Source organism: Acomys russatus, chromosome 9 (genome assembly GCF_903995435.1).
Source record: "Acomys russatus chromosome 9, mAcoRus1.1, whole genome shotgun sequence".
Classification (NCBI taxonomy): domain Eukaryota; kingdom Metazoa; phylum Chordata; class Mammalia; order Rodentia; family Muridae; genus Acomys; species Acomys russatus.
In genome coordinates this window covers 4,314,084-4,341,878 of record NC_067145.1, presented here as the reverse complement: position 1 = coordinate 4,341,878, position 27,795 = coordinate 4,314,084, and the positions used below count along the sequence as shown (strand labels likewise).

The window sequence follows — 27,795 nt, the reverse complement described above, 5'->3', positions numbered from 1 at the left end:
TAAAAATAAAAAAATAAAAAAGCCAAAACCAAACCAAGTAAGAACAACAAAATTCAAACAAGGCAAGCATCAAAAAACCTCCTTAGAGAGATGGCCTCAAATGTGGCAAACCAGCCACCGGGCAAAATGTACTCATTTTGGCCACACAGAGAATTCTGCCTAAAAATGGATGCAGGCAGAGTTGACAGCCAAACTCTGCCAAGAGAAGGTAAGAAGTCCTCAATAGTTCCTGTCTCACAAATATGTCTGTCAGATATGCTGGGCCAGAAGGATGCAGATGATGCTCCAACATTACAGAGAGTTTTATATGATTGTTCAGGCAGCAAACTATTTGTCATTTTTCTTTTTTTTCACTTTGGAAGCTGCTAACTTGCACTTTCTGTATACTCAGGTGATTAATTTTATTCCTTCCCAAGTTTCTCATGGGGTTGAAGATCAGATAGTTTAGTTTTACAATTAAGCTTAGTTGTTTAGGGGTTAAGATGTTTTTAGGTCTAGATAGATGTTTTCAGTTTATATAAATGAGATATGATAGATACTGATTTCCATTCAGAATTTCAGACTCACCAAGATAGGAAAGATGTTTTCTTCAAGGTTGCCAAATACAAACAGGCAAAAAGCTATGAATGTAACATTAATTTAATTCCTGATTGTTTTGTGGTTCTTCTTGCTGTAGGTAGTTTATTGTATATATGTGTAATAATATAAATATATATGTTAAAAAAACAAAATCAAGAGCCGGGCGTGGTGGCGCACGCCTTTAATCCCAGCACTCGGGAGGCAGAGGCAGGTGGATCGCTGTGAGTTCGAGGCCAGCCTGGTCTACAAAGTGAGTCCAGGATGGCCAAGGCTACACAGAGAGACCCTGTCTCGAAAAACGAAAAAACAAAACAAAACAAAACAAAAAAAACCAAACACAAAGAAAAACAAAAACAAAAACAAAAAAACTCAAACAAAACCAACCCCAGCACACTCACCCACCAAAGAGCCCTGGGAATCACAGAGCTCACAGTGTTATAGAGAACTTGGAACCACACAGAACAACGCCCAGAGAAGAAAGGCACTATGGGGACAGTGCAGAGCAAGAGGCATGGGGCGTTAAACGAAAATAAATAGTGAGACTATGAATTAGCAGATTTTAAGCTGATGGCACATGCCTGTAATACCAGCAGAGGCAGAAGGAGTGGCACAAGTTCAACAGCGGCAGGGCTACATTGTGAGGCCTTGTCTCAAAATACAAAATCAAAACCATAACTACAAAAAACAGCAACAAAAAAGTGTGCTGGTTTTAAGACAGCTCTCACAGGAGGCTAATACTGGCACAGACTGTACTGTGGCAGGTCTGGCAGGAACGGCTACACCTTGTCTAGGAGTCACAGTAAATCGTGTGTAACGGCTGGAACCTGTCAGTCCAGGGACAAGCTGTAAAGACAAGTTTCTCCTTTCCTTTTTGATGGAGCAGATGACACACACAAACAGGGATTTCTAAAAGCAAGGTGACATTCCAGGAATTTCTCTGGCTTTTGTTACCTTAGTAATGTCCATCAGCTCAGAATCCAGCTGAGAAACTGCATCCTGCACTGAAGCATGATGGGAGTACTGCCTTTGTAGTGTCTCTTGTATCTGAAGTTGAATCCTGGCTACCTAGGTTCAACAGAAAATACGATGTGTTAGTATCTTTATAACAGTCAACAGGCACTTGAAGAAATAATTCCTCATCTACAAGTTTCAGTTTGCTGAAGCGAAGACAGTGCATTAACAGACATATTGCAGGAGACTATCCTCCCACAGAAGCTGATGCCACAGGAAATGAGCCGTGACAAGGAACACTGCTGCCCGATGTAATGGCCATTAGTAACCCAGTGATCCCAGAGAGACAAGTTTCTAGGCCGCACCTCCAGCTGTCAAAGCCATACGACACAAGATCATTCCAGAAACAAGAAAGGAAGTCACACATTGTATGCCAGGGCTGTGGTTGCCGAAGAGTAAATGTGCATCTTGTCAAGTTTTTCTTTTCTTCCTCCTCTAGATAAAGGAAACCTCTTTGGGAGCTGCAGTATCAGAAGAGAGTCTGCAATGCTAGAGCGGCCATGGGAAGGAGAGCAGGCAAAACGTGTGCCGAATTTCTGTGAGAAATACGCTCTTCCAATTAGACAACCAGAAGATTCTTAAAATCTCAATTAAAGCAGATCAGACTACTCCGTATATTTACTTATCAGGTCCCAGAATAAGTGACAGAGGCCATGCGACCCAACTGCTACTGATCAGTTGAGAAAATGAAACAAAATAGAAATTATGGACAAGCTATGTAAATATTTCAAACTATGCCTCTAAGTCCCAAACACTGTTTTCTTAAGATGTACATACAAACGTGTGATATTAAGTAAGCATTTATGGACAGAGTGTTTAGAATTTACAACGGCTTCAGCAGAACTCTGAGTCACAGGTACGAGGACACAATGGCGTCCTGTGGCGGGCGCTCCACAAGACAAAGCCTGAGCATCCAGTTCTTACCTCCACCTTCTCTTCTAATTCGTGCAGGAATTCACCGTCTGCAGCTATGGATGAAATGGCAGTGGAACTCTTCGCACTAAGAATGGCTCGAGCAATGTATTCTAGTCGCTGCTGAAGTGAAATTTCTGTGCTAGGGAGGGAAAAATCTGTAATTTTAGCCACATCGTTTCTTAAAATCTGATGATTCAAATAAATCAAGTCAGACCTACTATTTTAAGAGAAGAACACCCCAACAAAAGAGATCCCGTTGAAGCAACACAATGAAATAAAATGCTTTTAGGTGACTGTCATACAAACAGTACCTAGGACTTCCTAGGATAGCTAAGAACGATCCTGAAGTGAGATGCGGGTCTAGATCACGGTTCAACCCAAAACTACCCCTTCCATGATCCATAAGAAACACCCAGCAGTCACATAACCGTAAACTATGCAGCCACAATGGATTTAAACTCTACCTGTCATTGCCCCCTTTTATGGTGGTGAAAAAAAATGCAGGCCTGGAATATGTCAAGAAAACATTCTACCATTGTGGTATATCCCAAGCATTACTAACGTTAATTCTTAATTACAAAGCAACAACAAATTAACAGAGACCTTCATTGAAAGTTGCCTTTTAAGCAGGGCCATGGTGGTGCACACCTTTAATCAATCCTGCACTCAGGAGGCAGAGGCAGGTCAATCTCTTGAGTTCAGAGACTGACAGAGTCAGTTCCAGGACAGTCAAGGCTACACAGAAAAACAAAACAAAAAAAAAACAACCAACAAAAAAGTTGTCTTTTATTATATCAAAAATTAAGACTTCAGGCTGGAGAGATGGCTCAGAGGTTTCAATTCCCAGCAACCACATGGTGGCTCACAACCATTTATAATCTGGTGCCCTCTTCTGGCAGGCAGGCCAGCGCACATGCAGGCACAACACTGTATACATAATAAAATAAATCTTCAAAAAAAAAAAATTAAGGCTTTATATTTTGCATGTGAGGGCAACTTTTAGAATTGAGTGGTTATAGAGGGCAAGGAGCCACGGGCAGACATCTGTAATAAGCACATCTACACAGACAGCGACTCGCCCTTCCTACTAGCCACAGCTGAACTAAGTATGGCCTTGAACATGCTAAGTACATGTTCTACCGGTGAGCTGCCCTCCTCACGGGTGCCCCCCGTGAGGCCCTAGTCTGGCCTCCCTGGCTTCAGACGGATGTAACCACACACACAACTCTGTCCCACTCCTTACAACGAGACTCTTTATACCTCCTTACCTGTGCATGTCAGCCAGTTTGGACAGGACCCGAGCAGCACTACTGAAACTTCTGTTCTTCTCATAATACCTCCAGAGTAAATCCATGTATCGAACTCTATTTTGATCCACTTTGGCCATTCGGACTAGATGTGGCTCCAGAAATGGAGAAGCAATCTAGAAGTTGCAATTACAGAGAAAATTTTTGTGATCACCTAGATGTTTTAAAGCGGGAAAGTGGATTTTGGGTGTATGTGCATACCTTGCCTCTTGAAAATAAGCAAAACTCACTCCAACATCAATAGGTGAAATAGGAAAAATTTCTCAGTACAAATGATTTTTATTATACTAGATAATGAGGAACTTTCTATAATTCAGTAACAACAACAACAACAACAACAAAAACCCCACCAAAAACAAACAAACAAACCAATTCACTGTAAAATTCTAATTCTTTTAATGAACTTTGAGGCTATAGTTACTGACTCTTAGCTCCAAAGGCACCTACCTTGGCACGATCAAGGGACAGTGACACAATTAAGTCACCGAATGATTTGATAGCAGAGCCTAAGTACTAACCCAGACACTCCTACAGCACAATGCTGCGGCTCAGACCAGCTTCTAGACAACATTAAAGCATTAGTCTGTTTGCTCCTTAGAAAAAGAAACTATATACTTAGCTTTATGCTAATATCTAAAATCTCATTTCATGTATCTATAAAAACTATACTTATACAACTTAGAAATATAAATTAACATAAATTTTACTGCACAAACAATATTTTTTACCTGTAGTAGTTTATCTGCAAGGTCAGCTTGTATTAGCCAATTATAAAGAGCAATACTAAAGAGTTCATCCTTGGACCGCTGAGCCAACTTAAGCATTTGTTCAAACTAAAATAAACAAAACAGAGAAAATTAGCATAGTTAAAGGCTTTCTCACTGGACCCAACAGCTCATGGCTGACCTCCTGGTCAGGAAACATGTTCAGCAGTAATGTGCAGGGGCAGCTTCCATCCCCGGTCGCTATGCCGCTGCGTTCTAAGGCAGCCCTCTTCCAGAACGGGAGCACGCCTGTCCCTTACGTGATGTCCTGCTTCTTCATTGCTCAACATGTTGGGATCTGATGACAGCACTGGAGGACCAGGTTTTTTGGGTACACTAGGAGACTGAGGAGCAGCCTTACTTTGGTTTACCAGCTCTTGAAGAGTGTCTGTAATGCACTTGTAACTGTTTAATCTGAAAAAGCAAAGAGTCAATTACGTTACTTAACTAGAAAATATTTTTCTCATATGAGAGCAGACCAGGTCACACAAGACTCTATATCAAACAGACAAGCAAGCAAGCAGAAAAACGTGATGATATTGGCTATACACCCAACATATAAAGAATGCAGCAGGACTGAGTTTGAAGCTTGTTTTAAAGCCCAAAACTTGGAATTGGAAAGATGGTTCAGTGATTAAGAACCTGGCTACAAAAACAAAAACAAAGACAAAAACAAACAAAAAGAACCTGGCTACAGTTCCAGAAAACTAGGGTTCAATTCCAAGCACCTACATAGCAGTCCAGGGGTTATCAGGCATAAAACTGATACATGTACATGCAGGTAAGACACCCATACACATAGAAAAATCATGATGATAATATTTAAGATTCCAAAACCAAAGCAAAGCACACTATATCCTCTTATCCCTCCCTCAAAAAATCCAATATATTTTTTCAAAAGATTTGAAAACCATTTGGCTAAATGTAAAATGATAAAACCACAAATAACATGTGCAACAACAAAAACTTTTAAAACTAGCATTAAAAAAAAAAGTTTCTACAAATTTGTGAACATTTAAAAGATTTTCTTTTTGAAAAAAAAAAAAAAACCTTATTTTCAACTGAAAATGGAAATAGGGGGAGAGGAGGAAGGAAGCCAGTTTTGTTCTCAAATCAGAGATCTCAAAAAAAGAAAGAAAAGCAAAAGCAAAAGCAAAGCAAGGCAGTAGATAAATAAAAATAAATAAGAGGAAGAAAATCCCAGTTACAGGCCCAAACCATTTATAAGGGACAGGTGTGGTGGTCCATGGCTTTAGCCCCATGAGTTGGGAAGAGCTGGCAAACTGCTCAGTTTGAGGGCAGATTGCTTTATACAGATTTCCAGCTAACAAGGGACACACTGCGAGAACACCCTAATAAACCACTGTAAGTGCTGAGATGGCGGCTCAGTAATGACCCAGGGGCTGCTGTGCAAGCCTGAGCACCATCTGTGTCTGTGCCAGTCACTCCGGCACCATGTGCATCAGGGACTGCTTGTGCTTGGCCTTGTGACTGCCAGCCTAACTCCAGCTTCAGTGAGAGACTCTGTCAAGGAGCCACTCGTAAAGTGACAGAAAAATGGTCACCTGATCTCTTAGACTGTGTTGCAAGTGTGTATGTACATATGTGCATATCACATGCACAAAGACACAGAACACTTTAAGTGCTTTCTCAATTTTCATAAGACTAAAATCTTTTTCTTTCTTTCTTTCTTTTTTCTTTCTTGGGTTTTCCAGGCCGGGTTTCTCTGTGTTAGCCTTGGCTGTCCTGGACTTGCTTTGTAGACCGGGGTGGCCTTGAACTCACAGGGATCGGCCTGCCTCTGCCTCCCGAGTGCTGGGATTACAGAAGTGTGCCACCACTGCCCAGCAAGACTAAAAATTTAACTCTAGACTATGAATTATAATCCGGATTCAGGACTTAGTAAAAACCAGCTCTTTTTAAGTCAGAACATAACCAAATTTTATAAAGGTTGTCCTTGAAATGTTCCTTCCCTATAAGATCAATCAAAACTTTATACAGAAAAAGGGCTGTCTCTAAAAGCCTGGCAGTCAGCTAACGGTTGAGAACTCACCTCTCTTGGAAAGTCTGAAGACCAACTACATCTTCCTCTGGTTCTCCATGTTTATAGAAATGCAGTCCAAGACCCTGAGGATCTTTTTTCTCAGCAGCAGTAAGAGAAAGTTCCACAACACCCTCATAAAAGCGCACTAATGAAAACAGAAAGGCCAAGGACTCAGAGCTGCAGCTTAACCGCAGCGGCGTTTCTCTAGCAGGCGAAAGATAATGCTGTATTTCTAGTAAAGGTCTGTTATTCTGGGAAGAGCACTGTAAAATATTTCTGACATGTCTCCTTATGAAAAAAAAAAAGAGGTCTAAATTGGCTGGAAGGCAAATATTAATGGGTCCCTTCTTGGAAAGAACCTTTATATATATAATAGCAGAAAAGCTTCAGAGGAAAACACGTGTGTGATTCAAATCTGTGCTCACAGTTACAGTTTTTACTTTTTAAGGCATTTTATTTGTTTGTTTATTTGAGACAGGGTCTCTCTGTGTACCCTTGGCTGTCCTGGACTCACTTTGTAGACCAGGCTGGCCTCGAACTCACAGCGATCCGCCTGCCTCTGCTCCCCTGATGCTGGATTACAGGTATGAGCCACTGTGCCCAGCAATTTTCGGCATTTTAAAAGTAAGCTTAACTCAGTAGTGTAATATAACATGGACTGAAACTCCAAAACCAAAAAAGGTAAGTATTATCCAGAAACAGAGGACCATGTGTATAATCAGAACCGCAGGCTGGGGAGGAGGAGGCAGAAGCCTCAGAAGCTCAAGGCTGTCCTGGGCGACGGAGCTCAGGCTACATGTGAGACTCTCTAAAAATAAATAAGCGCTTGCCTCTCGTGTACAGGTGCTAGGCTTGCTCCCCAGCGCACAAGTCAAAGTATGGCTTTGGCCGCAGACATCAGATCTGCGTCTGAGAAGAGACTCTTCCTCACTACGCTGTACTCCTACATGAGTCTCTGACCTCCGAGGTAAGAGACGGATGAACGGCTCGCTTCTCACCTTGCCTGTACTGAGCACAGACACTGGCAAGGTCCACTTGGTTGCTGATTTTCTGATATTCCTTCAGAGATTCCCTTAGCATTCTTTCTTTCTCACTCTTACTTTGAACTTGTCGGGAACGCTGAAGAAGCTCATTTGCCTAAAGAGATGACAAAAGCTTAAAAAGAGACAAAAATCAAGCACGCAGACACTGCTGTCCACATATGTTTTAGTCTGTCTAAATTTACATGTGGTTTATTATCGTTATAAATAAAAATTCTACAACTTACTTCTTAATTTTAGGCAGAAAAGTGTTTTGACCAAAAAAGTCCTAGCTAGTCTTAATTCCTCTGCCAAGTATGTTAAGTCAGACAGCTTGTCTGGGGTGCTCTTGCCTAGTCAATACATTAGTGGTCAGCAGGCACTTCATCATTGACACTTATTTTTTTTTTTCACCTGTAGGAAAGGATTAATAAAACCTCATTAACTTTGATTCACTCCAGATATACTTAAAGTTTTAGTGATTTTCCTTATGTTCTAAGGAAGGAAATGAACTCCTTAGTAAATTTTCTCATTTTTCTAAATTAAGTGATTTTCCTTAATTGATAACCTTTGCCTTTTTAAAATTTACGAGTAATGAGTATTTTGCTTGCATGTATATCTGTGTTGCATGCATGATCCTGATGCCCACAGATGTCAGACTTCCTGGGGCTGGTTTTATAGACAGTAGTGAGGCATCTTATGGGTGCTGGAAATTGAACCTGAGTCCTCTGGAAAAGCAGTCAGTGCTCTTAACCACTGAGCCATCTGTCCAGCTGTATAACCTTTGTCTTTTAAAACATGACTTAAAAATATTGTCAACGATTTTCTATATGTAACATTTAAAAGAGTATACATTTATTTATAGGAAACCACGTATTTCAGCCTCAAGTGGAATGCAATAGGGGAGGGTCTAGGGTCCTATTCTGAAAACCCATCCCTACTCATCACATTATGAAACCTCGTACATAAAAACACTAACAATCAGTGAAGCTTCACACACCTTTGAACAGACTGCATCATCTGTGCTGTACAGAAGTGGGCAGATGTCCTGCAGGTGTAAGCTAATGCCATCTACAGCTGCATTGTCTCGGATATAGCAGTTGATAAGAGAAGCAATTAATGCTCCGGTGAGCTCTTTGTCTCTGATAACCAGATCCTTAAAGGTGGTGATCTTCAGCTGCTCCTGAAATTCCTAGAAAGAGGAAAAGCTTTTTATCCAAATCATACAATACTTTATTTTTACACAAAGTGTAATTTCTTTCTCTTTTTGGAGGGGGCAGTCAGCATGTTTAGGGCTTTTGGTGTATTTTTTTTTTGGAGGTTAGTCTGATGTATTTTGATGCCAATTATTGCTTGCTGTCTCCGTGCCTCACTTAAGAGCCTAACCTATTTGACCAATGAAAGGCTATCACACCTGGGCAGGGCAAATGGGATAGGCACGGCTAAAGTTCCAGGGCTTGGGGAGACAGAAAGAATCTTGGAAGAGAGAGACTGGAGGGGAAGAGGAAAAGGAGGCTGCGCCATCTTGGATTGGGTGGAGAAGCACATGGTCTGTGTGGATGGAGGATTTGGCCCAGATGAAGAACATGAACAAGTATATGGGATTATGGTAGAAATTATTAGAACCAGATGTCATGGGATACCTGCCCCACTATGGGAAGTAGTTTAGGGTATTAATCTCTGCCCTGCCCCAGGTTAACCAAGGCTATTTTAAAATATAACAGGTGTCTGTGTCTTGATTGAATGCTAGTGGGCTAAAAAGTACTGCTGTAATAATTATAGGCTTGATAATAAACATTATTAGGCCATACTGGTAAATTAACAGCAACATTTTTTTTTTTTGGAGACAAGGTTTCTCTCTGCAGCTCTGGCTGTCCTGGACTTGCTTTGTAAACCAGGGTGGCCTCAAACTCAGAGATCCACCTGCCTCTCCTCCAGAGTGCTGGGATTAAAGGCACGTACCACCACAGCCCACTCTGTTGTTTTGTTTTTTAAGACAGCATTTCTCTGTATAACCTTGGCTGTCCTGGACCTGTTCTGTAGACTGCCTGGCCCTGAACTCAGAGATCTGCCTGCCTTTGCCTTCCCAAGTGCTGGGATTACAAACTTGAACCACTGTGTTGGGCTGGAGTTAGGGTTTTTCCAGTGATGTATTTTCTTAAAATTCAACAAAAATATCTATAAAATATTCAAAGTTTTGGGGACAAATGCCTAATTTGTATTCCTTGAGCACATAATTAAGTAATGGAAGGAAAGGAGGCTTTGAAGATAGATCACAAATGATAGGTAGGCTAAAAAAGAATCCACTCTAAGTTTATAATCCAACACAATTTAAAAATATCCTACCTTACATGGAAAATAAAATGGTTTTCATGAACCAAATATATCAATTTTTTAAAAAGGAAAACAAAAAACCGTAAGATTGGTGCCCACCACTAGCTGCTCTGGCCACTAGTAAAGACAAGCGTGGAACACCTTTTCACTTTGAAACCAAGATTTCAGGAGATTGGAGAAGCAGCTCTTACAAAGGACGCAGGTTCAATTCCCAGCCCCCACATGGAAGCTCACGACCACCTCTAACCCCAGTTCCAGGGAATCGGCTGCCTTCTTTGGGCAGCATCTGGCAGGCATCAGGTGCTCTTACACATGCACAGGCAAAGCAACACATCAATGTTTTAATTATTCTTTTGAGATGGGGTTTTCTCTACACAGTCCTGGCTGTCCTAGAATTCATGCGCTATGTATACCAATCTGGCCTACAACTCAGAGACCCACCTGCCTCAGGCTCCACACAAGCACTGGGATCAAAGGCAGTGCCACCACGTATGGTGCACAGAAATTAAAATAATAATACAAGTCAAGACTGAAACATTTGGGGTATCAAACAACCCCAAAGGACAAAAGTCACGTCACCTGGAGCTGGAGTGATGGCTCAGCAATTAAGAGCACTGGCAGTTCTTCCAGAAGACCCGGGTTCAAGTCCCAGCACCTACATGGCAGTTCACAACTGTCTGTAACTCCAGTTCCTGGGGTTCTGACACCCTGACACAGCATACATGCATCAATACACATAAAAATAAATAAATCACTTTAAAAAAAAATCACCCCACCTTTTGAAGTTCTCCTACAATGACAGTAAACTGATGTTCACAAAGGAGTTTCCACAAAGCAAGAGCCTGGTACGATTTTCTAACCAGCTGCTGGATCGCCTGAAGTGAAATCTTCTCACTCAGTTGAGCCTCTAATGACAAAACGTAATTAATGAAATTTCATCAACTGACATATTTAATGTCTCTGTTTTCTTATGCCAAACAAAACATTGCTAAGAGTGAAACAGGTAACAGTGGCTGGTGTATTAACGTTTTCATCCTCATGAAATACATGTGCACGCATACACATGAAAAAACACTTGCATATGCATGCATGTATGTATGAAGAATAAAAACACTAAGGTGAGTTTGTCTCATTTTATAAGTATGCCAAACTTGATAGTTCCACCCCACAGACATTTAGACTGCTTCCAACACAGAGCTACTAAAACATCTTAGAAGGCTTTCTGGAAAGCACCATCAAGTTTCTCAGGACTGAGTTTCTCAAACCTTGCATTAATATACCCTAGTGCATTATTAATTAACAGCACTAAGTCATGGTAATTTGCCTTACCTTTTAAGTAAGCAGATTATGTCAAAAGGATAAACATTATATTTTGTGTGTGTTATATATGTTACAATAAAGTGTTATTCAGTTTTTGACTGGAAATTCTAACACATGCTATAGCATAGAAAAATGAGAAAAACACTGTTAAGTGAAGTAAACCAGGAATAAAACGAAGAAAACTGCTCATACCAGGTACCCTGAGTAGTCAAATGGACAGAAAGCAGACGCAGACTGGTGACAAGAGAGAGAAAGCAGGGCGTTACTGTGCAGTGGTTAGCCCAAGCTTCACTGTGGAGTACGGAAAAGGCTCAGCAAAGTGGTAACCGTACACAGCTCTGAGACTAGACTGACTGCGCTAACTGAATGCTGGAAGGGACTCAGGGGCCCTAAGCTGAGTATGGCTGTTCCAGAGACAAGGGAAGCAGCTCCTCAGCTGTGTTCCCACTGGTGATCCCAGCAGGCTCAATGGACAGTCACTAAGCCAATGCTCACCCAGGTGGTCCTGATGAAACTGAGGGTCAGATCTCAGTCATGAAGCTGGAAAGGGACCTGGGGTGTCCACGGAGGTCTGACTAGAGCAGAAGGATGGAGGAAGGATGGAGGAAGAGAGCAACCAGAAGGTACAGGCATGTTTGAAACTGTCAAAAATTAATAAAAAAATTTTCATCAAATAGAGTATCTCATGCTTTCTGGTGGCAAAGGGGCAAAAATCTTTTAGCTGAAGGAAGTTTGGAAAGAAACAATTTCTATGCTGCTGTTTTCTTCCTGATCACAAAAATGGCACTTTGAATAATGAAAATAGAAGGAAGGAAAGAAGGAATCCTGTTTTCACACACTCTAGTTCTGAATAAAGGCAGTCCATTGGTCCCTATTCAGGTAACATAACTCTTTGGTGCGTCAGACATGTGTGACTGCTCACAGAAACACTTTACCGTGAAACTTCCTCTGCAGCTCCTGTTGCATTTGCTGGGTGTTTCCGTTCTCAGGACGCATGAATCCCACCAGCCTCTGTGGCACTTTGGCGGTAGTGCTGAAAGAGACAGCACAGAGTGTGGGTGTGACAGCTCACACACCAGAAAAGATAGCTGTTTAAGGTGTACGATTCCCGCCCCGCCCCCCTGCAGTTTAACTTTCCATTTTAGTAAAGCCAGAATGTACACAGCCCCACACTGGAATACCTAATTGAGAAATTGCCAATTACTAAAGCTACAGGACTTACAGGCCAATATTTACACTCAGCAAGTTTAAGCACATTCTTATTTTTGAAACATTAACTGAAAATACAGTTTGCTGATAAAACTTTCTTTTTTTTTTTTTTTTTTTTTTTTTTTTTTTTTTTTTTTCGAGACAGGGTTTCTCTGTGTAGCCTTGGCCATCCTGGACTCACTTTGTAGACCAGGCTGGCCTCGAACTCACAGCGATCCGCCTGCCTCTGCCTCCCGAGTGCTGGGATTAAAGGCGTGCGCCACCACGCCCGGCTTTGATAAAACTTTCTTAAATGGTACAGCTGGATGCACAAGCACAGAATATGCCATTACAGCAGAGACAACCACCTGTCTGAAGACTGCAAGGTGACAGAAGTTCACTGAAAAGAACACATACAACCAAACATAATTTACAACAAACATCTGAGACCCTAAAGACCTCACCAGTCTTTTGAAGTATTTCATTAACACTTAAAACAACTTTACAAAAACCTTGGCGTAATTTTGTGTCAGGTCGTCTTTTTAAAAAAAAAAAAAAAAAAAAAGACTATCAGAAAGTAATGAGTACTACCCCAGTGCTGGGCCTGCTCGATTTAGCTCAAGAGTTTATTCATAGGATTGTAAAACCATATTGCAAGTGCCAGTCACTATGAAAAAGAAAAGTTGTCAAACTGGTTAGAAAGAAAAATCTTAAGAGATTGAATAGATGCTATTTAAATTAACATGCTTGGGCAGGTGGGCTAACTAGTAAACAGTGCTTGTTTAACTCTGATGACCAGAGTTCGATTCTGAGAGCCCAGAATGGAAGGAGAGAACCAATTCGGGCAACTTGTACTCTGACCTCCAGATGCCATGGTACGCACGCCTCCCACACATACAACTCCAAAGAAATGTAACTTTTAAAAATAGAAAAATAGTAAGACAGAAATGCTATACATTCTTTCCCGACATCACAGAAAGAAACAACGTAGGCATGAGAAATAATACTGCACATTTTCACCAGGCACAGAAACAGGCAGCTCTGCTGTGGTTGGAAATACACTAAGGCTGCAGGAACTGCGAGAGAGTCAACAGGGAGGGACTGATAAATCTACAAGGAAAATAAATGTCCAGGATTAGAGAGAGTGGTGACGTGTGTGTGTGTGTGTGTGTGTGTATATATATATATAAATAAAAACCTTGTGAATACAACAGTCTACAAAAAAAAAGCCCTGTTTAACAGGATCGCTCCTGAGCTGTAGGAGCACAAACCTTTGATTCCCCAGCACTCAGGAGAAAGAGGCAGGAAAATCTGTGACGTTGAGACGAGCCTGGTCTATGAGGTGAGTTCCAGAATAGCCAAGGCTACATAGTGAGATCCTGTCTTTAAAAAATTACAACCAGGGGCTGGAGAGATGGCTCAGGGGTTAGGAACACTGGTTGCTCTTCCAGAAGACACTGGTTCGATGCCCAGCACCCACATGGCAGCTCACACTTGTCTGTTACTCTAGTTCTGCGGGTGTGACACCCTTCCACAGACATGTAGGCAAAACACCAATGACTGTTTAAAAAAAAAAAAAAAGACTGTGGTATAGGTCTAATGTTTCAACAAAATATATTTAATAGAAAACTGATTAGCTAGGCCTGTAGTTCACTCGCACTTGCTTACTGTGCCTACAACATGTAAGGCCCTGGCTTTCATCCCAGTACCTCAGAGAAAGAAGAAAATGCATCTTTCAAACACAGAAGAAAAAGTGAATAAATAAATAAATCTATCTAGTTCTTACCTTGGATTTCCTAGTGGCCCTCCTGAAAACTGAGAATTTCTGTCTAGAAATTCCTGCAGACCCTTCAGTTCCTGTAGCACCGACTCTAGCAGCTGGCTGGGCACACTGCTTTCAATCTGTAAGAGTAAGAGTTTTCAAAAACATAAGGATACAGAAAGAAGTGCTCCTTAGAGTCAGTAGTGGACATACACAATCTTACATATAACTGACCTATACTATCTTTATTAAAAATACATAAAGTTCTTTCTTAAGTCTACTCAACATCCAATTAGCCAAAATAAAGGGCATGAGGATACTCATATCATTCCCTTCCTGTTCTTTTATGATTAAAATACAATGTATGTGCAGTAAAACACAGATTAAGTGGACATCTTAATTACTTTCCACATTTTCCATGGTCCTCACTCACAGCACAGCATAGTCTCTTCGAGGGAACTCTTTTTTACTGCTATCTTTATAGATTAATTTGGCTCTCTCTGAAGTGCATACAAATTCTATTCAGATGAAATGTATTCTTATCATTAGAAGCGTGAACTCAAAGAGCATCAGTATGGGTTGGGCTGTGCATGACAGTGCAGTGCCCGTGTACAATCCCAGTACTTGGAGGTTGTGGAAGAAGATCACAAGATCAAAGGCAGCTCAAGATACATAGCAAGACCCTGCCTTAAAAGACAAGACAAAACAAACAAATAAAAAACCAGACAGAGGGGAGGGAGGGAAGAATGGGAGGATACAAGGGATGGGATAAACATTGAGATGTAACAAGAATAAATAAACTAAAACAAACAAACAAACAAACAAACAAAAAACCCCAGACAGAAAAACAGAACAGCAAAGAAAACAAATAGTAAAGAAAAACATAAAAATACCTGATACTTTATCATTTTAAACAGCTTAAAACAAAAAAGAGAACTTCCTATCTGACCTGTGATAACACAGCTCTGTAATATGTTTCTTTAAGGCAGCATGAGATATGTGTGAACTCACACTAATTATGCTGAGACTGTGAAAGGCAAGGACAAGGGAGAGCACAGGGTGAGGTGAGGCGTTAGTGCTGGCTCTCTGGCCCTCACAGTAGCTGTCAGGAGGAGATGTTAACAACTTTACTCAGTAAGTGACCAGGACAAGACCAACACTAGAGAGGTCAGTTTACTGGGTGAGAATTCAAACATGCACATAAACAATCATTGCATCCTATTTGCAGCATTAATACACGTGACACACTACCTACTGAATAACATCATCAGCTGAGTACACACAAACAAGGAGGTAACATTGTACACACTTACTGCAGTGATCTCTCTGTTGGCACTCTTGAATACTCTTTCAACAACTAAGCTAGCATCCCAAATATTTCTGGAACAAAAACATTTTAATATTGTACTGTAAATGCATGCAACTTTTTATAACATGTAGCATACCTATTATTGCAAAAAAAATGAAAGCACGCTAAAGAAAAGGCTCAGTGGTTAGGAGTTAAGAGCACTTAGTCCTCCTCCAGAACATCTAGGGTCAGTTCCCAGCACCCACAGGACAGCTAAAAACAGTCCTGTAACTTAGTTCTAGGGAAAGTGGTGTCCTTTTCTGGCCTCCATGGGCACAAGGAATACATGCAGTGCACATACATACACGCAGAAAAATGTTTATGCAGAAAAACTAAAAAACCCATGAAATACAAGTGTGTTGTTCTCTCTCTCTCTCTCTCTCTCTCTCTCTCTCTCTCTCTCTCTCTCTCTCTCTCTCTCACACACGCACGAGCGCGCACGCACGCACGCACGCACACACACACACCAAAGCATTTATCTCAACTCTATGATCAGTATATACAGGCATGGCAGCTACTTAGATGGCATCAGAGGGTTACACCACCTTTTTTATCCTTCCCTCTACCCGTTTCCTCTGCAGGGTGACTTCCATACCTGTCCTTTATAAGGGGCAGAAGTCTCTTCCCCATCTTTAGAACCGGGCCTGGCCATATAAGGCAGGACAGAGGATGGCACTGCTGTGAAGAGAGGCACTGAGAGGCTTTTCAAGTTTCAACCTTCTCATGCAACCTTGCCGCCGGCAAGAGACAGATTCCTGGCTGCTGTGCTGAAGTATCAGACCGTACAGAGAACAGAGCCACGTGCTCACGTCACAGCAGTGGGTACACGGGTTTCAGTGCATACAGCAGTCCAGCCAAGACAAACAAAACTCTTTCAACTGCCGCGTCTGATTGTCTTTGCATGAGTGAGTCAAGGAAGACCAGAACTGTCCAGCTAAAGTCTGGATACATACTAGGTACAAGATGCTTTAAAAGGCTAGTCACTAGCGTACATGCAGATATAACCTGAGGCTCTAGGCACAGAGATAAAATGAATACAGTTAAAGGGCTAAACAATGCAAAAAAATTTTATCAATGGATGAGCTTAAAACTAAAATTCAGTAATGTCCCGAACATAAACTTAGGAATAGTTCACTACTGCAAATAGGACAAAGTAAACAGCAGTTAGGTAGTTTACAGAGTACTTACCCCATGATTCGAGAAAAGTAAATGCAAATACCATTGTGTTTTCCTGAGTATACAATCTCTGGTCCAGTCAAACCACTCATACTTGCAGCCTGCATTGCTGGGTTTCCCACAGCACACATTGGGGTTGACACGGGAGGAGGCTGAACAGCTGCACACATGTAAGGAAAAGGCTCTTAGAAGCATATCCTAGGCTCCACCCAAGGCTCACGAGCGCCAACCCACTTCTAGTTCTACATTCACAGCCCTGTACGCAAAGGCCAGTCTCAGACCTCGGCAGAGAAGATGGCGGCTAACAGAGAAGCACACAAGAGGTCCAAATGCAGAAAATGAGCATCTGGGGAGGCTTTAGTCATAAATGGCGCATCTGTATCACAGTCCACCACCAACAGGCACAGATCAGGGGAGAGGATGAGAAAAGAACCAGAGGTCAAAGAGTAAACAGGGCTGTTGCACTGTGAACCGACAGCAGGCTGACTATGCAGGGAGGGCTCACAGGCCTCCATGCCTAGCTGAGAACAGCTGATGGCGTTGCTGTGGCCAGTGCGTGCTCCAGTGGATGGCCACATGGCCATTCCTATATGGGCAGCAGGAACTGGATTCAGTGGGGCTATTAAAGAAAAAGAGATAAGAGGGCACAAGGCTGAGAAGGTGTGAGGGTTTGGGACAGGGGTACTTTAAGGATTCGGGGGTAAATATGCCCAAACACATTGTACGCATGTGTGAAATTCTCAAATTAGTAAAGATAGTTCAAAAAGAAATCATAAATGTTTATAAATTTCCACAATCCATTTTTGGTTTCTAGACAAAAAGGGGAAGTATTTAAAAACAATGGAAGGAACAGACATGCATTTGGCTGTGTTTGATAAGAAGTGTAGGCTTGGATGGTTTCTCAGCTGTTTTACATGGGTTGTGAGGACCAAACTCAGGTCTTCGTGCTGTGTGATGCCTTTTACCACCTGAATTATCTCCTCAGCCTCTGACCTTTTATATTCTAAAGGATGAGGCAAGCTAGTCTTTTCAACACTAAATACTAGAAACAATTATTAATAATGTTACTTCTTCAACATGAACAGAAGGAGTAAGTCAAACACAGAGAAGCGGTACCGTGGGATGGTGTGCCAAAGGAGGCTGGATTCGGGTAGGGACTCCCACTAGGGACAGGAGAGCCTGCAAGGGAAAAGAGAACACAGAGATTTGTAAAACACCTTCCCCGCTTTGAAGCTGATCAAGATTATGTAAAGAAGCTACTCATCACCGTGGCTGAGGCATGACACTACCTATCATATTCAAAAGTCAGGCATGCATCACATTTTCAGCTGGTCAGCAGACATTCTCCCATTTGGAAGACATGGACGCAGACTTGCTTTTTACTTTTATTCATCCTCAACCCGCCCCCACCCCCTGCTTTTTTCATCTCTTTCCCTTTGAACACTAAATGAGCTCTGGAAATACTATTGGTTGCCTATTATTTTGCTTCTTAGTATTCACTAAAGATTCAAAGTTGCAATCAGAAGCAGTGATGCACACCTGTAATCCAGTACTCGGGGAGGCAGAGGCAGTTGGATCTCTGCAAGTTCGAGGCCAGCCGAGGCTACACAGAGAAACTTTGTGTCAAAAAACAAACAAAAGTTCAATATCGCCAGGCATGGTGGGAGCACACACCTTTAATTCTGGCATGAGGAGACTGAGGCAAGAGAAAGCCAGCCTGGTCTACATAGCAAGTTCCAGGCTAGCCAAGGCTATACAGAAAGACTTTACCTCAGATCAAATAAAAACCCCAAACCAAATCAAACCAAACAAAAAAAAGAACACCACAACTAATAAACAAATCTGCCTTTCAGTGTTTCATACTCACTAGAATACATAGGAGAGCCCAGGATGGGACCAACGGTACTTGGGGTGGGAAGAGTAGCTGGAAATCTCATCTGTGCTTCTCCACCATACCTGTTTGTGTGACAAGACTTCAATTAAACTGTCAATCTTGGAAAAGCTGGGATACTTCCCGCTCCTGTTTGGCTTTTATATAGTTGGTAGAGACTTTAATGTATGGTATTGACAGTGAAATTGATACCTAGCATAATCCTTCAATAAATGTTGAGTTGAAATTACTATCAGGAAATTAGAATTGACTGCTGTAATATATATTTTTTAAAAAAAGATGTGTAATTAATAGTTTTCTTAATGCATAAATGATACATAGTCTCTAATAGAATCAATTAACCTTAAATTAAAAAAAAATTATTAAAAATTTATCAGCTGGGTATAGTGGTGTGCACCTGTAATCCCAGCACTCAGGAACACAGAGGCAGGCGAATCTTTGTGAGTTTGAGGCCAGCCTGATCTACAAAGCAAGTCCAGAACACCTATGACTACACAGAGAAACTCTGTCTTGGGGGTGGGGGTTGGTGGTTGGGGGTTGGGGTGGAGGGGATAAGGATTTATTCATCTTTATGTGTGCTGCCTGAATGCACCGTGCACATGGAGGCCACAGGAGGGTGTCTGATCCCCTGAGAGTGAAGTGACAGAAAGCTGGGAGCTGCCGTGTGGGTGCTTAAAATTGAACTTGGGTCATATAACAGGGCAGTCGTCAGTGCTCTTCTCTCCTCACACATCTTTCCAGGCCCCATGAATGTAAAGATTATACAGCACATGCATTCTTCACATTCTGGGCTAAATATTAAAAAAAAAAAAAAAAAAAAATCTCTTGACACCAAGATTCATCAGTGTGACTCAGACTCCCTCAGCACCAGCACACATGGTAAAGAACTGGTAGTGCTTGAGGACGTGAAAAAGATGGAGGAGTAACTATAGTGAAAAGTGGAAATCAAGACTAAAAAAGTTTAAGAAAACCAGGCAACAGTAATGCATACATTATGATAACAGCCTGTTCACCTGGCATTAGAATCTTTCTAGACCAGACTCTTATTAATGATTTTTAATAATTTGCCTATTTTCTGTTTGGCAAAGCCTTAACCTATCATACTGGTAATCATTTAAAAAGTGGCCCAGAAGTGGTGTCTCTTTAATCCCAGGACTCAGCCAACAACACATGCTGCACAATGAAGCCCTGTCTCCAAAAGAAAAGAAAAGAAAGAAAAAAGGCGCAGGCGGCTGTAGAGACAGTTCAGCAGTTAGAGTACGGGGTGGTCTACAGAGGTCCTGGGCTCTGCACTCAGCTTACAACTGTCTGTAGCTGGACTCACAGAGAACCCATCACACTCAGCCCCCAAAGGCGCTGCATGCATGAACTGCACAAGCATCTATACACACAAAACAATTGTTTTCAGTGGCCCAGGAGAGAGAGCTCAGCATGTGTGAGCATATGGGTTCAATTGCTAGTACCAACCAACCAACCAACCAACCAAGCAGGTCTTTCATATACAAATATTTCACGGTATCACTCTTTCTCTCTCCCCACCCTGACCTACCTAAAGAAAGCCCGTGTAGCCCAAGCAGACACTTCTCTGTCACAGGCAGCAGTGGAACAAGCAAGGATAAGGCAAGTTGCACAGGCTTGGTCTTCCTGCAAGGAAAAAACCCTACACATTAAAACCACACCCAGTATTTATAGCAAGGTTTCAGTATTTATTGACAGAATGAAATTAACTGATATATACAAAGCGAACGACCCATATGTGAAGTTAGTATTAAAGCATCAGTATTAAAGATCTTTTCTCTTTATTAAGATTTTGGCCAACTGTTATTCTTTCTATTTTATTCTTACAGTCTATCTTTCTAACTTTTAGAAATTATCAATAAGAGCCAACATTTACTGAGTATGTATAATGTGCTAGGCACTATTTAAAAATCCAGTACTGCCAGCATGGTGACACATGCTTTTAACCCTAGCACTTGGGAGGCAGGGGCAGGCCTCTGTGAGTTCCGGGACAGCCAGGGCTACACAGAGAAACACTGTCTCAAGAAAACTCCAGGGGCTGGAGAGATGGCTCAGAGTTTTACAGTACTGTCAGTTCTTCCAAAGGTCCTGAGTTCAATTCCCAGCAACCACATGGTGGCTCACAACCATCTATAATGGGATCTGATGCCCTTTTCAGGCAGGCAGGCACACATACAGGCTACACATTGTATACATAATAAATAAATCTTTACAAAAAAAGAGGAACACAGTATAATATTAGTCCTTATAGTACACACTGCTAATGCAGTTTACAAAAACTCAAAAAATTGAAACTAAAGCATACTGAATACAGCTATCTCACTCCATTGGAAGAAAAGATCTTTGGCAGGTAGTTTGAATCCTGGGTCTGTACACTTAACTTTAATTACCCAGTACTAATTTTAAATAAGCCTTCTTGGTTTGAAACCGACCAATTCTACCTAGCATGGCTATTAACTACTAATGGCTCCACATCCTGCTTCCTGTTTTTGCCATAGGCTATTTAATGTGCTTGGGAACATGCACACACAGAGTGATGCCTGGTGCTTTGAATGAAATGTGCATTTATCACACAACTTCAACCGCATTCTTACTGCTACACCTTCATGTGAACTTGTCAAAATCGGGAGGAGCCTTATGACATTACGATTTTCAAAATTAGTGCATGTGTCAATTTAAGTAGAAAAGAGAACAGATAATCAGCGTATTACAATGTTTTACTTCCAGTTTACAATTATTTGAACGTTCTTAATGCTTTTCTACTTAAAGCATCACATTGCAGTGCACAGTTACCTGATGCAGTTTGAAGAATCTCTCAATCTCTTCTCCATCTCCACCCACGTTACTCACAAGCAGATGTCTCAGCTGATCCACAGGTCTGAGTTTGTGAAACATGAGACTACCCTAAGAAATAAGAAGTGAGAGACAGCATCAGACTCTGACTACTGAGCCCGACAGGAGATGTAGCTCAGGGGTAGACCTCTAGCATGGCATGCATAGCCCCTAAGTTCTCTCCCCAGTAACACACACACAAAAGCCCAGCTGGTAATAACTATCTGCTACCTTAGTTAATAATAAGCAACTCCAAAAATACAAAATAAGCTGGACAGCAAGATTGTCTATATTTCAACAACCAGCGGACATTCAGTTTCCACAACAACAACAACAACAACAACAACAACAACAACAACAAATCTTGCCCTTTTCATGCCTCAAACCAGAGAGTTAGCTAGATTATTTATTACTTAACAAACCACGACCAAGGGGAGTGTTGGTGCACGGCTGTAATCACAGCACTGAGGAGGCAGAGGCAGGTAGATATCTGAGTTTGAGGCCAGCCTGGTCTACAAAGTGAGTCCATGACAGTCAAGGCTATACAGAGAAACCCTGCCTTAAAAAAAGAAAGAAAGAAAGAAAGAAAGAAAGAAAGAAAGAAAGAAAGCAAGCAAACCACAACGAACAGTAACCAACAAGCAACCCACCTTTGGGGCTCTAGCATTTATATACACTCTGAAAAGTCCCTAGGATTTCAACTGTCACACAATCGCAGAAACTATTTGCAGCTGGTTAAACCACCACCCTGCCAGAGCACAAGGCAACTCATAGTCAGCTGCTGCAAAGCAGCCCCATACTGGGAATAAAATGAAAACTTGTAATATTTCTGTGTTTTTAATGACACCAAAACTCCAAAATTCTTACTACAGGTGCTGATAACAGAGAATGTCTAGATGGGAGATTTTATTTTATGTATTTTCTAGGTCAATTCATCGGTGTTAAAAAATTAAGAGTAGACATTGTAAAGCACTTAAAAATTGATTGCATGGGCTGGAGATGGCTCAGAGGTTAAGAGTACTGAGTGTCTTTCCAAAAGGTCCTGAGTCCGATTCCTGGGAACCACATGGTGGCTCACAGCCATCTACAATGTAATCTATATGCCCTCTTCTATGGTGCAGGTGTACATGCAAGCAGACCACTGTATACATAATAAATAAGTCTGTTTTAAAAAATGATACCATGAAGTTGACACCTGAGAGTATTTGACAAAAATACTAACTACCCAGAGCAGGGGCACGGCGCAGTGGCAGTGCTCGCCTAGCACTACAGTAAAAGAAAACCTTTAGCACGTTCAATACAGCTCCTTCTGCCTCTCCGCGAGCAGACACGCGCATACCTGTGCGGAGAGGAGAACGAATCTCTTTGGAGGCAACATGTGCTGCTGCACAACAACGGGTGAGTCAGTTATCGGAATGTGATCTTTATTTAAAGGTGTGACTATTTTATCTACTTTTAATTCATCTATTGCAGAAAGAGCCCAGGAATGACCATCAACACGGGTTGTCATCTGTAAAAAAGAAATGTTGTTGAAGTCACGTATGCCAAAACTTATACAAAACAAAACCCACAAAAAACCAAAAACAAAACAAACAGGGCCCCACGGGTCCAGTAACACGAGCATCATCAACATGTATTGAGCTTTTGTTTTGTTTTTCAAGACAGGGCTTCTCTTTGTAGCCTGGCTGTCCTCAAACTCTAAGACCCACCTGCTTTAGCCTCTCAAGTGCTGAGAGTAAAGATGTGCACAATCACCACCACCTGGCTTTAGGTTTTTATTTTTATTTATTTATTTATTTTTTTTGAGACAGTTTCTATGTGTCACCCTGGCTATCCTGGAACTCACGCTGTAGACCAGGATGGCCTTGAACTCACAGAAGCACCTGCCTCTGCCTCCCTAGTGCTGGGATTAAAGGCGTGCACCACCACTGCCCAGAAAATAATTTATTTCTATTTTCTGTGCACTTGTGTTTTGCCTGCCATGTGCCTGAGGGTTTTGGATATCCTGGAACTGGAGTTACAGACAGCGGAGACCTGCTCTGTGGGATCTCTGCAGGAGCAGCCATACTATTAACCCCTGAACCATCTCTCAAGCCCCTAGGTTGGTTTTGTTTTGAGGCAGGGTTTCTCTGTGTAGCCTTGGTTGACCTGGACACTCGCTTTGCAGACCAGGCTGGTCTAGAACTCCCAGTGATCCACCTGCCCCTGCCTCTTGAGTGCTGGGATTAAAGTCGTGAGCCACCACACCCTGCAAGCCCCTAGGATTTCAGTTTGAAACAACAGCTTCTTATTAAATTTTTGTCTTTTTTATTCTTCCTTCTTTTTTTTTTTTTTTTCTTATGAGCTCTTGCTGTGCTTTCCAGGTTTGCCGCAAACTCTCAGTCTCTGCTTCCCACGGCTGGGATCACAGGTGAGTACTAGCAGGCCTGTTAACAACCTCTCAGTCTACAGGCCCAGGTTTCATGAGACAGGCTCAGAGTTCCACTGCTCTACTAAAAAGGCTCAGCAGCCAGAGATCGGCCGTCTAAGTTCCACACAGACGATCGAACTGGCAGGTTCAGCGGTTTTTGCTGACACTGACTGTGTTTTTGCTGTTCTATTTCCTTCTGAAGGTAAGATCCTTTAAAAACAAAATATAAGCAAAAAGGTTTTAATCTTCTAAGATATTTTAGAAAAAGCATTTCAAGCACTGGAAAATGTTAAAAGACATACTCTTTATTCATATGCACAATACCTAATCTCAGCAATTAGTGTTCCGACACAGTTGCTTTCTCTCTTCTTCCTGCATTCTTTTCCTCTATTGAATCATTTGGAAGCAACTACATGGCACCCTAAATACTTCTGCATGCATCTGGAGAAAATAAGGATGTTCTTAAAAAAAACCACATCATTATTACATATAAAAATGCTCACAGTTCCTAATTAATCCAATGCCTGGTCTATACAAAATTTTCAACTGTCTGTCTTCTATGCCTACTTTTAGAAGAACTAGAATTTTATCATTGTGATTAAAATTTTTTACGTTTAAATAAAAGTCCACCTCTGTTTGAGAACTAAGTATTATACAAACGGAGCAATGACTTTGTTAAACAGCTGAGCTGGGTGTGGCGAGCCATGCCTGTAATCCCAGCCCTTGAACGGGTGAGGTAAGGGGGGGCCAAGGCTACACAGTGAGTTCCAGACTAGCCTCGGCTTTGCGTGAGGCCCCATCTCAAGAAACAAAACAACAAAAAGTTTGCACTTATCAGATCCTTTCTCTGTCCCAGGCAGTGACCTGGGTGTTTAAGATACCTGATTTCACTTTGCCCCACAGCACCTCCACAGAGGCAAGCACTATTCAACTGTTCTGCACGAGGAGACAGGAGTGCCCCAAACCACTAAATCTTCTAACTCTTGGCTTAGCGGTTGAGCTAAATTTCAAACCTAATTCCTGCTCCTAATCAGGACTGCATTTGCATCTTTCTAAATTCTAATATTTATTACAATATGAAGTTAATAGGAGCTGAGTAATGCTAAAAAAAATTAAAATAAAAAAAGACATTCCCTACTTCCTTACCTACCTCCTGTCCTCAGCCCTGTTCCAGAACCTTTAAGAAACTGGCAGTTTATTCAATGATCCTTGTACTCTCCCAACCCTTGAGTTGCTTTTTCCCTCCCAATTTATATACACTCCCCCACACACACCTCCTAACTTGAAGGCCTCAAGCTTGAGAGTCACCATGAACCAGCCCGACAGCTAGAACAAAAACGCCCTTAGGAGCTGGCTCCAGACAGAGAGCAGGCACCCACTGTGTGCACAAGGCCAAGATTATGTGCTCAAGGTACTTCCTTGTGACGGGACAAGAGTTGCCCAACCTTGCCTTAGTTGGAGCCATTTTGTTTTAACCTAAAACTGAGCCCTCCCTTTCTATCAACTATAAAAAGTCCAGTGGGGAAATGCCCAACACTGTTCTAGAAACTTAGGGTTGAAATACCCCAGTATGTTGGCTTCCATTAAACTGCTTGCTAAGCCGGGCGTGGTGGTACACGACTTTAGTCCCAGCACTTGGGAGGCAGGGGCAGGCAGATCGTTGTGAGTTCTAGGCCAGTCTGGTCTACAAAGTGAGTCCAGGACAGCCAGGGATACACAGAGAAACCCTGTCTTAAACAGCCAAAAAGGGGTTGAGATTTAGTTCAGTGGTAGAGCACTTGCCTAGGAGGCACAAGGACCTTGGTTCAGTTCTCAGCTCTGAAAGGAAAAAAAAAAAGCTAAAAATAAAAACTAAAAATAAGCTGCTTGCTTGCTTGCTTTATGTGTCTATACAATTGCCAACCAGGATGTAGTTTTTCTGTGTTCTTTGCCTTTAAAAGTTCCCTGTAGATTTAAGTGTGATGAAGGTAATTTCAGAAAAATCACACTTATTTTCAGCTACATTACGGAAATGGCTACAGAGTCAGGGAGATGGCTCGGCAAGACTGATGATCTGAATTTGATACCCAAAATTCATGTAACAATGAAGGAAGAGAAGAAGCAACTTCAAAACCCATTTTGGCATCTACATGCCCCCCGCCCAGTAATAAAAGGAAAGCAAGCAAGCCAACAAAAAGAGGGCTCCAGTGTTTTCTTTCAAAAATGTTTTTAGCCTGGTGTGGTAGCACAGACCTTTTATCCCAGCACTCGGGAAGCAGAGGCAGGAGGATCTCTATGAGTTCAAGGCCAGCCTGGTCAACAAAGTGAGTCCAGGACAGCCATTACACGGAGAAACTCAGTCTTGAAAAACCGGAAAAATATAAAACAGCCACAAATCAGAAGACAAAAGTTATTTCTCCGGATTAGCATGCGGACTCTGGGTCTGCCCCCAGCACCACACACAAGTTTTCTAGAAGTCTCAGGACAACTCACCTGAGTTTCCATCATCGGCTTTTGGAAAGGAAACGTGTCATGGTTGACACACCACAAAATGTCATTATCTTCATTTTCTGAGGCTGTCATCAGTAAAATTCCTAAAAGTTAAACACACAAAACATTATTACATGCTGCTGAAGATCTACATTCCCAATGGCCTTAATAATTATCAACAATATATACAATTATACCATGGCATAAGGTAGCTAATGTGGATACAGGGCTTTGTTTTTAAATACACAGTGCTTGGAAAAATCAGGTATCTAACTGAAAATGTTGACAAATAAATTGAACAGTTATTTCTTTCACATTTTAGTGGGTCTGAAGTTAGAATATATTTCGTAATTGATGGGCTTATCAGTTTTCATTAGTAACTTATAAAAGCTTATTCAGTATACATTTTTTTTCTTAAAGTCAGTATCTTCTCAGTGAAACAGTCTATGAACCAGTGAATTCAAATGCCCCGTGACTGAGGAACAGAGGTGCCAGTGTTTGCTCTTCTACGCTTGATTCCAGTCCCTCTACCTAAACTGCCCCCTTACCAGACCTTAGTGACCACTATTGTTGAAGATCAGGACCATATGTATGTATGTATATATATACACACACACATATATGCATAAATGGGTGTATACATGTGTATATATGTATATATACATGTAGTAAAATGCACAGTGCTACTAGTTTATATTAAAGTGGCAGAGAATAATCCTTACATTTTAGTTTGTGGACTTTGAAAACCTGCACTATTCAAGGGCTGAAGGAATGGCACAGCAGTTAAGAGGACTAGCTGCACTCTGCAGAGGCCTGGGTGCCCTTCCCTGCACACAGCAGTTCACAACCATTCGTCACGTTAGTTTCACAGGATCTGATGCCCTCCACTAATCTCCATGGGCATAAATTAGTTTAAAAAGGAGAGTCTGCTGAATCCGCTGCATTGTACACACATTGAGAACCACTACACAATGCAAACAATATTAATTTTATAAAAACTTAATTTTTTTTTTTGTTTTGGTTTTTTAAGACAGGGTAGCCCTTGGCTGTCCTGGACTCACTTTGTGGACCACGCTGGCCTTGAACTCACAGCTATCCACCTGCCTCTGCCTCCTGAGTTCTGGGATTAAAGGTGTGTGTCACCACATATTTGTCTATTTACATGAAATGTCAAAATGGATACGTTATTAAGAAAGGGAGGTCAAGGCTTTTCTATGACTAGAAAAGTTATTGGTGGACATGGCCCTTTTGGGGGGTAAGGAAAATATTTTTAAGTTGGACAGTGGTGATCACTGTACAACTCTGAATAAACTAACACCCACCCAATTTTTATGCTTTAAAAGGTTAAATTTTGGCCATGAGTAATATCAATAATTTATAATTTAAAAAGTGCTGTGATGATATACAG

General features: G+C 41.6%; 1 protein-coding gene across 1 annotated transcript in view; it reads right to left on the bottom strand.

The window, feature by feature from the left end:
* The window catches only part of Nup155 (nucleoporin 155), a 52,689-nt gene that overhangs the window by 8,071 nt on the left and 16,823 nt on the right, over positions 1-27,795 (bottom strand). Inside the window, exons 12-30 of the mRNA XM_051150942.1 lie at positions 26,391-26,491; positions 22,848-23,018; positions 21,470-21,580; positions 20,208-20,302; positions 18,635-18,723; positions 17,884-17,946; positions 16,780-16,927; positions 15,557-15,623; positions 14,268-14,383; positions 12,229-12,326; positions 10,750-10,880; positions 8,640-8,831; positions 7,619-7,757; positions 6,630-6,765; positions 4,837-4,990; positions 4,541-4,645; positions 3,774-3,928; positions 2,515-2,644; positions 1,531-1,644 (exon numbers count right to left, since the gene is read on the bottom strand). Of these exons, the coding sequence (XP_051006899.1) occupies positions 1,531-1,644; positions 2,515-2,644; positions 3,774-3,928; positions 4,541-4,645; positions 4,837-4,990; positions 6,630-6,765; positions 7,619-7,757; positions 8,640-8,831; positions 10,750-10,880; positions 12,229-12,326; positions 14,268-14,383; positions 15,557-15,623; positions 16,780-16,927; positions 17,884-17,946; positions 18,635-18,723; positions 20,208-20,302; positions 21,470-21,580; positions 22,848-23,018; positions 26,391-26,491 (2,315 nt within the window). The remainder of the gene's footprint in view (positions 1-1,530; positions 1,645-2,514; positions 2,645-3,773; positions 3,929-4,540; positions 4,646-4,836; positions 4,991-6,629; positions 6,766-7,618; positions 7,758-8,639; positions 8,832-10,749; positions 10,881-12,228; positions 12,327-14,267; positions 14,384-15,556; positions 15,624-16,779; positions 16,928-17,883; positions 17,947-18,634; positions 18,724-20,207; positions 20,303-21,469; positions 21,581-22,847; positions 23,019-26,390; positions 26,492-27,795) is intronic.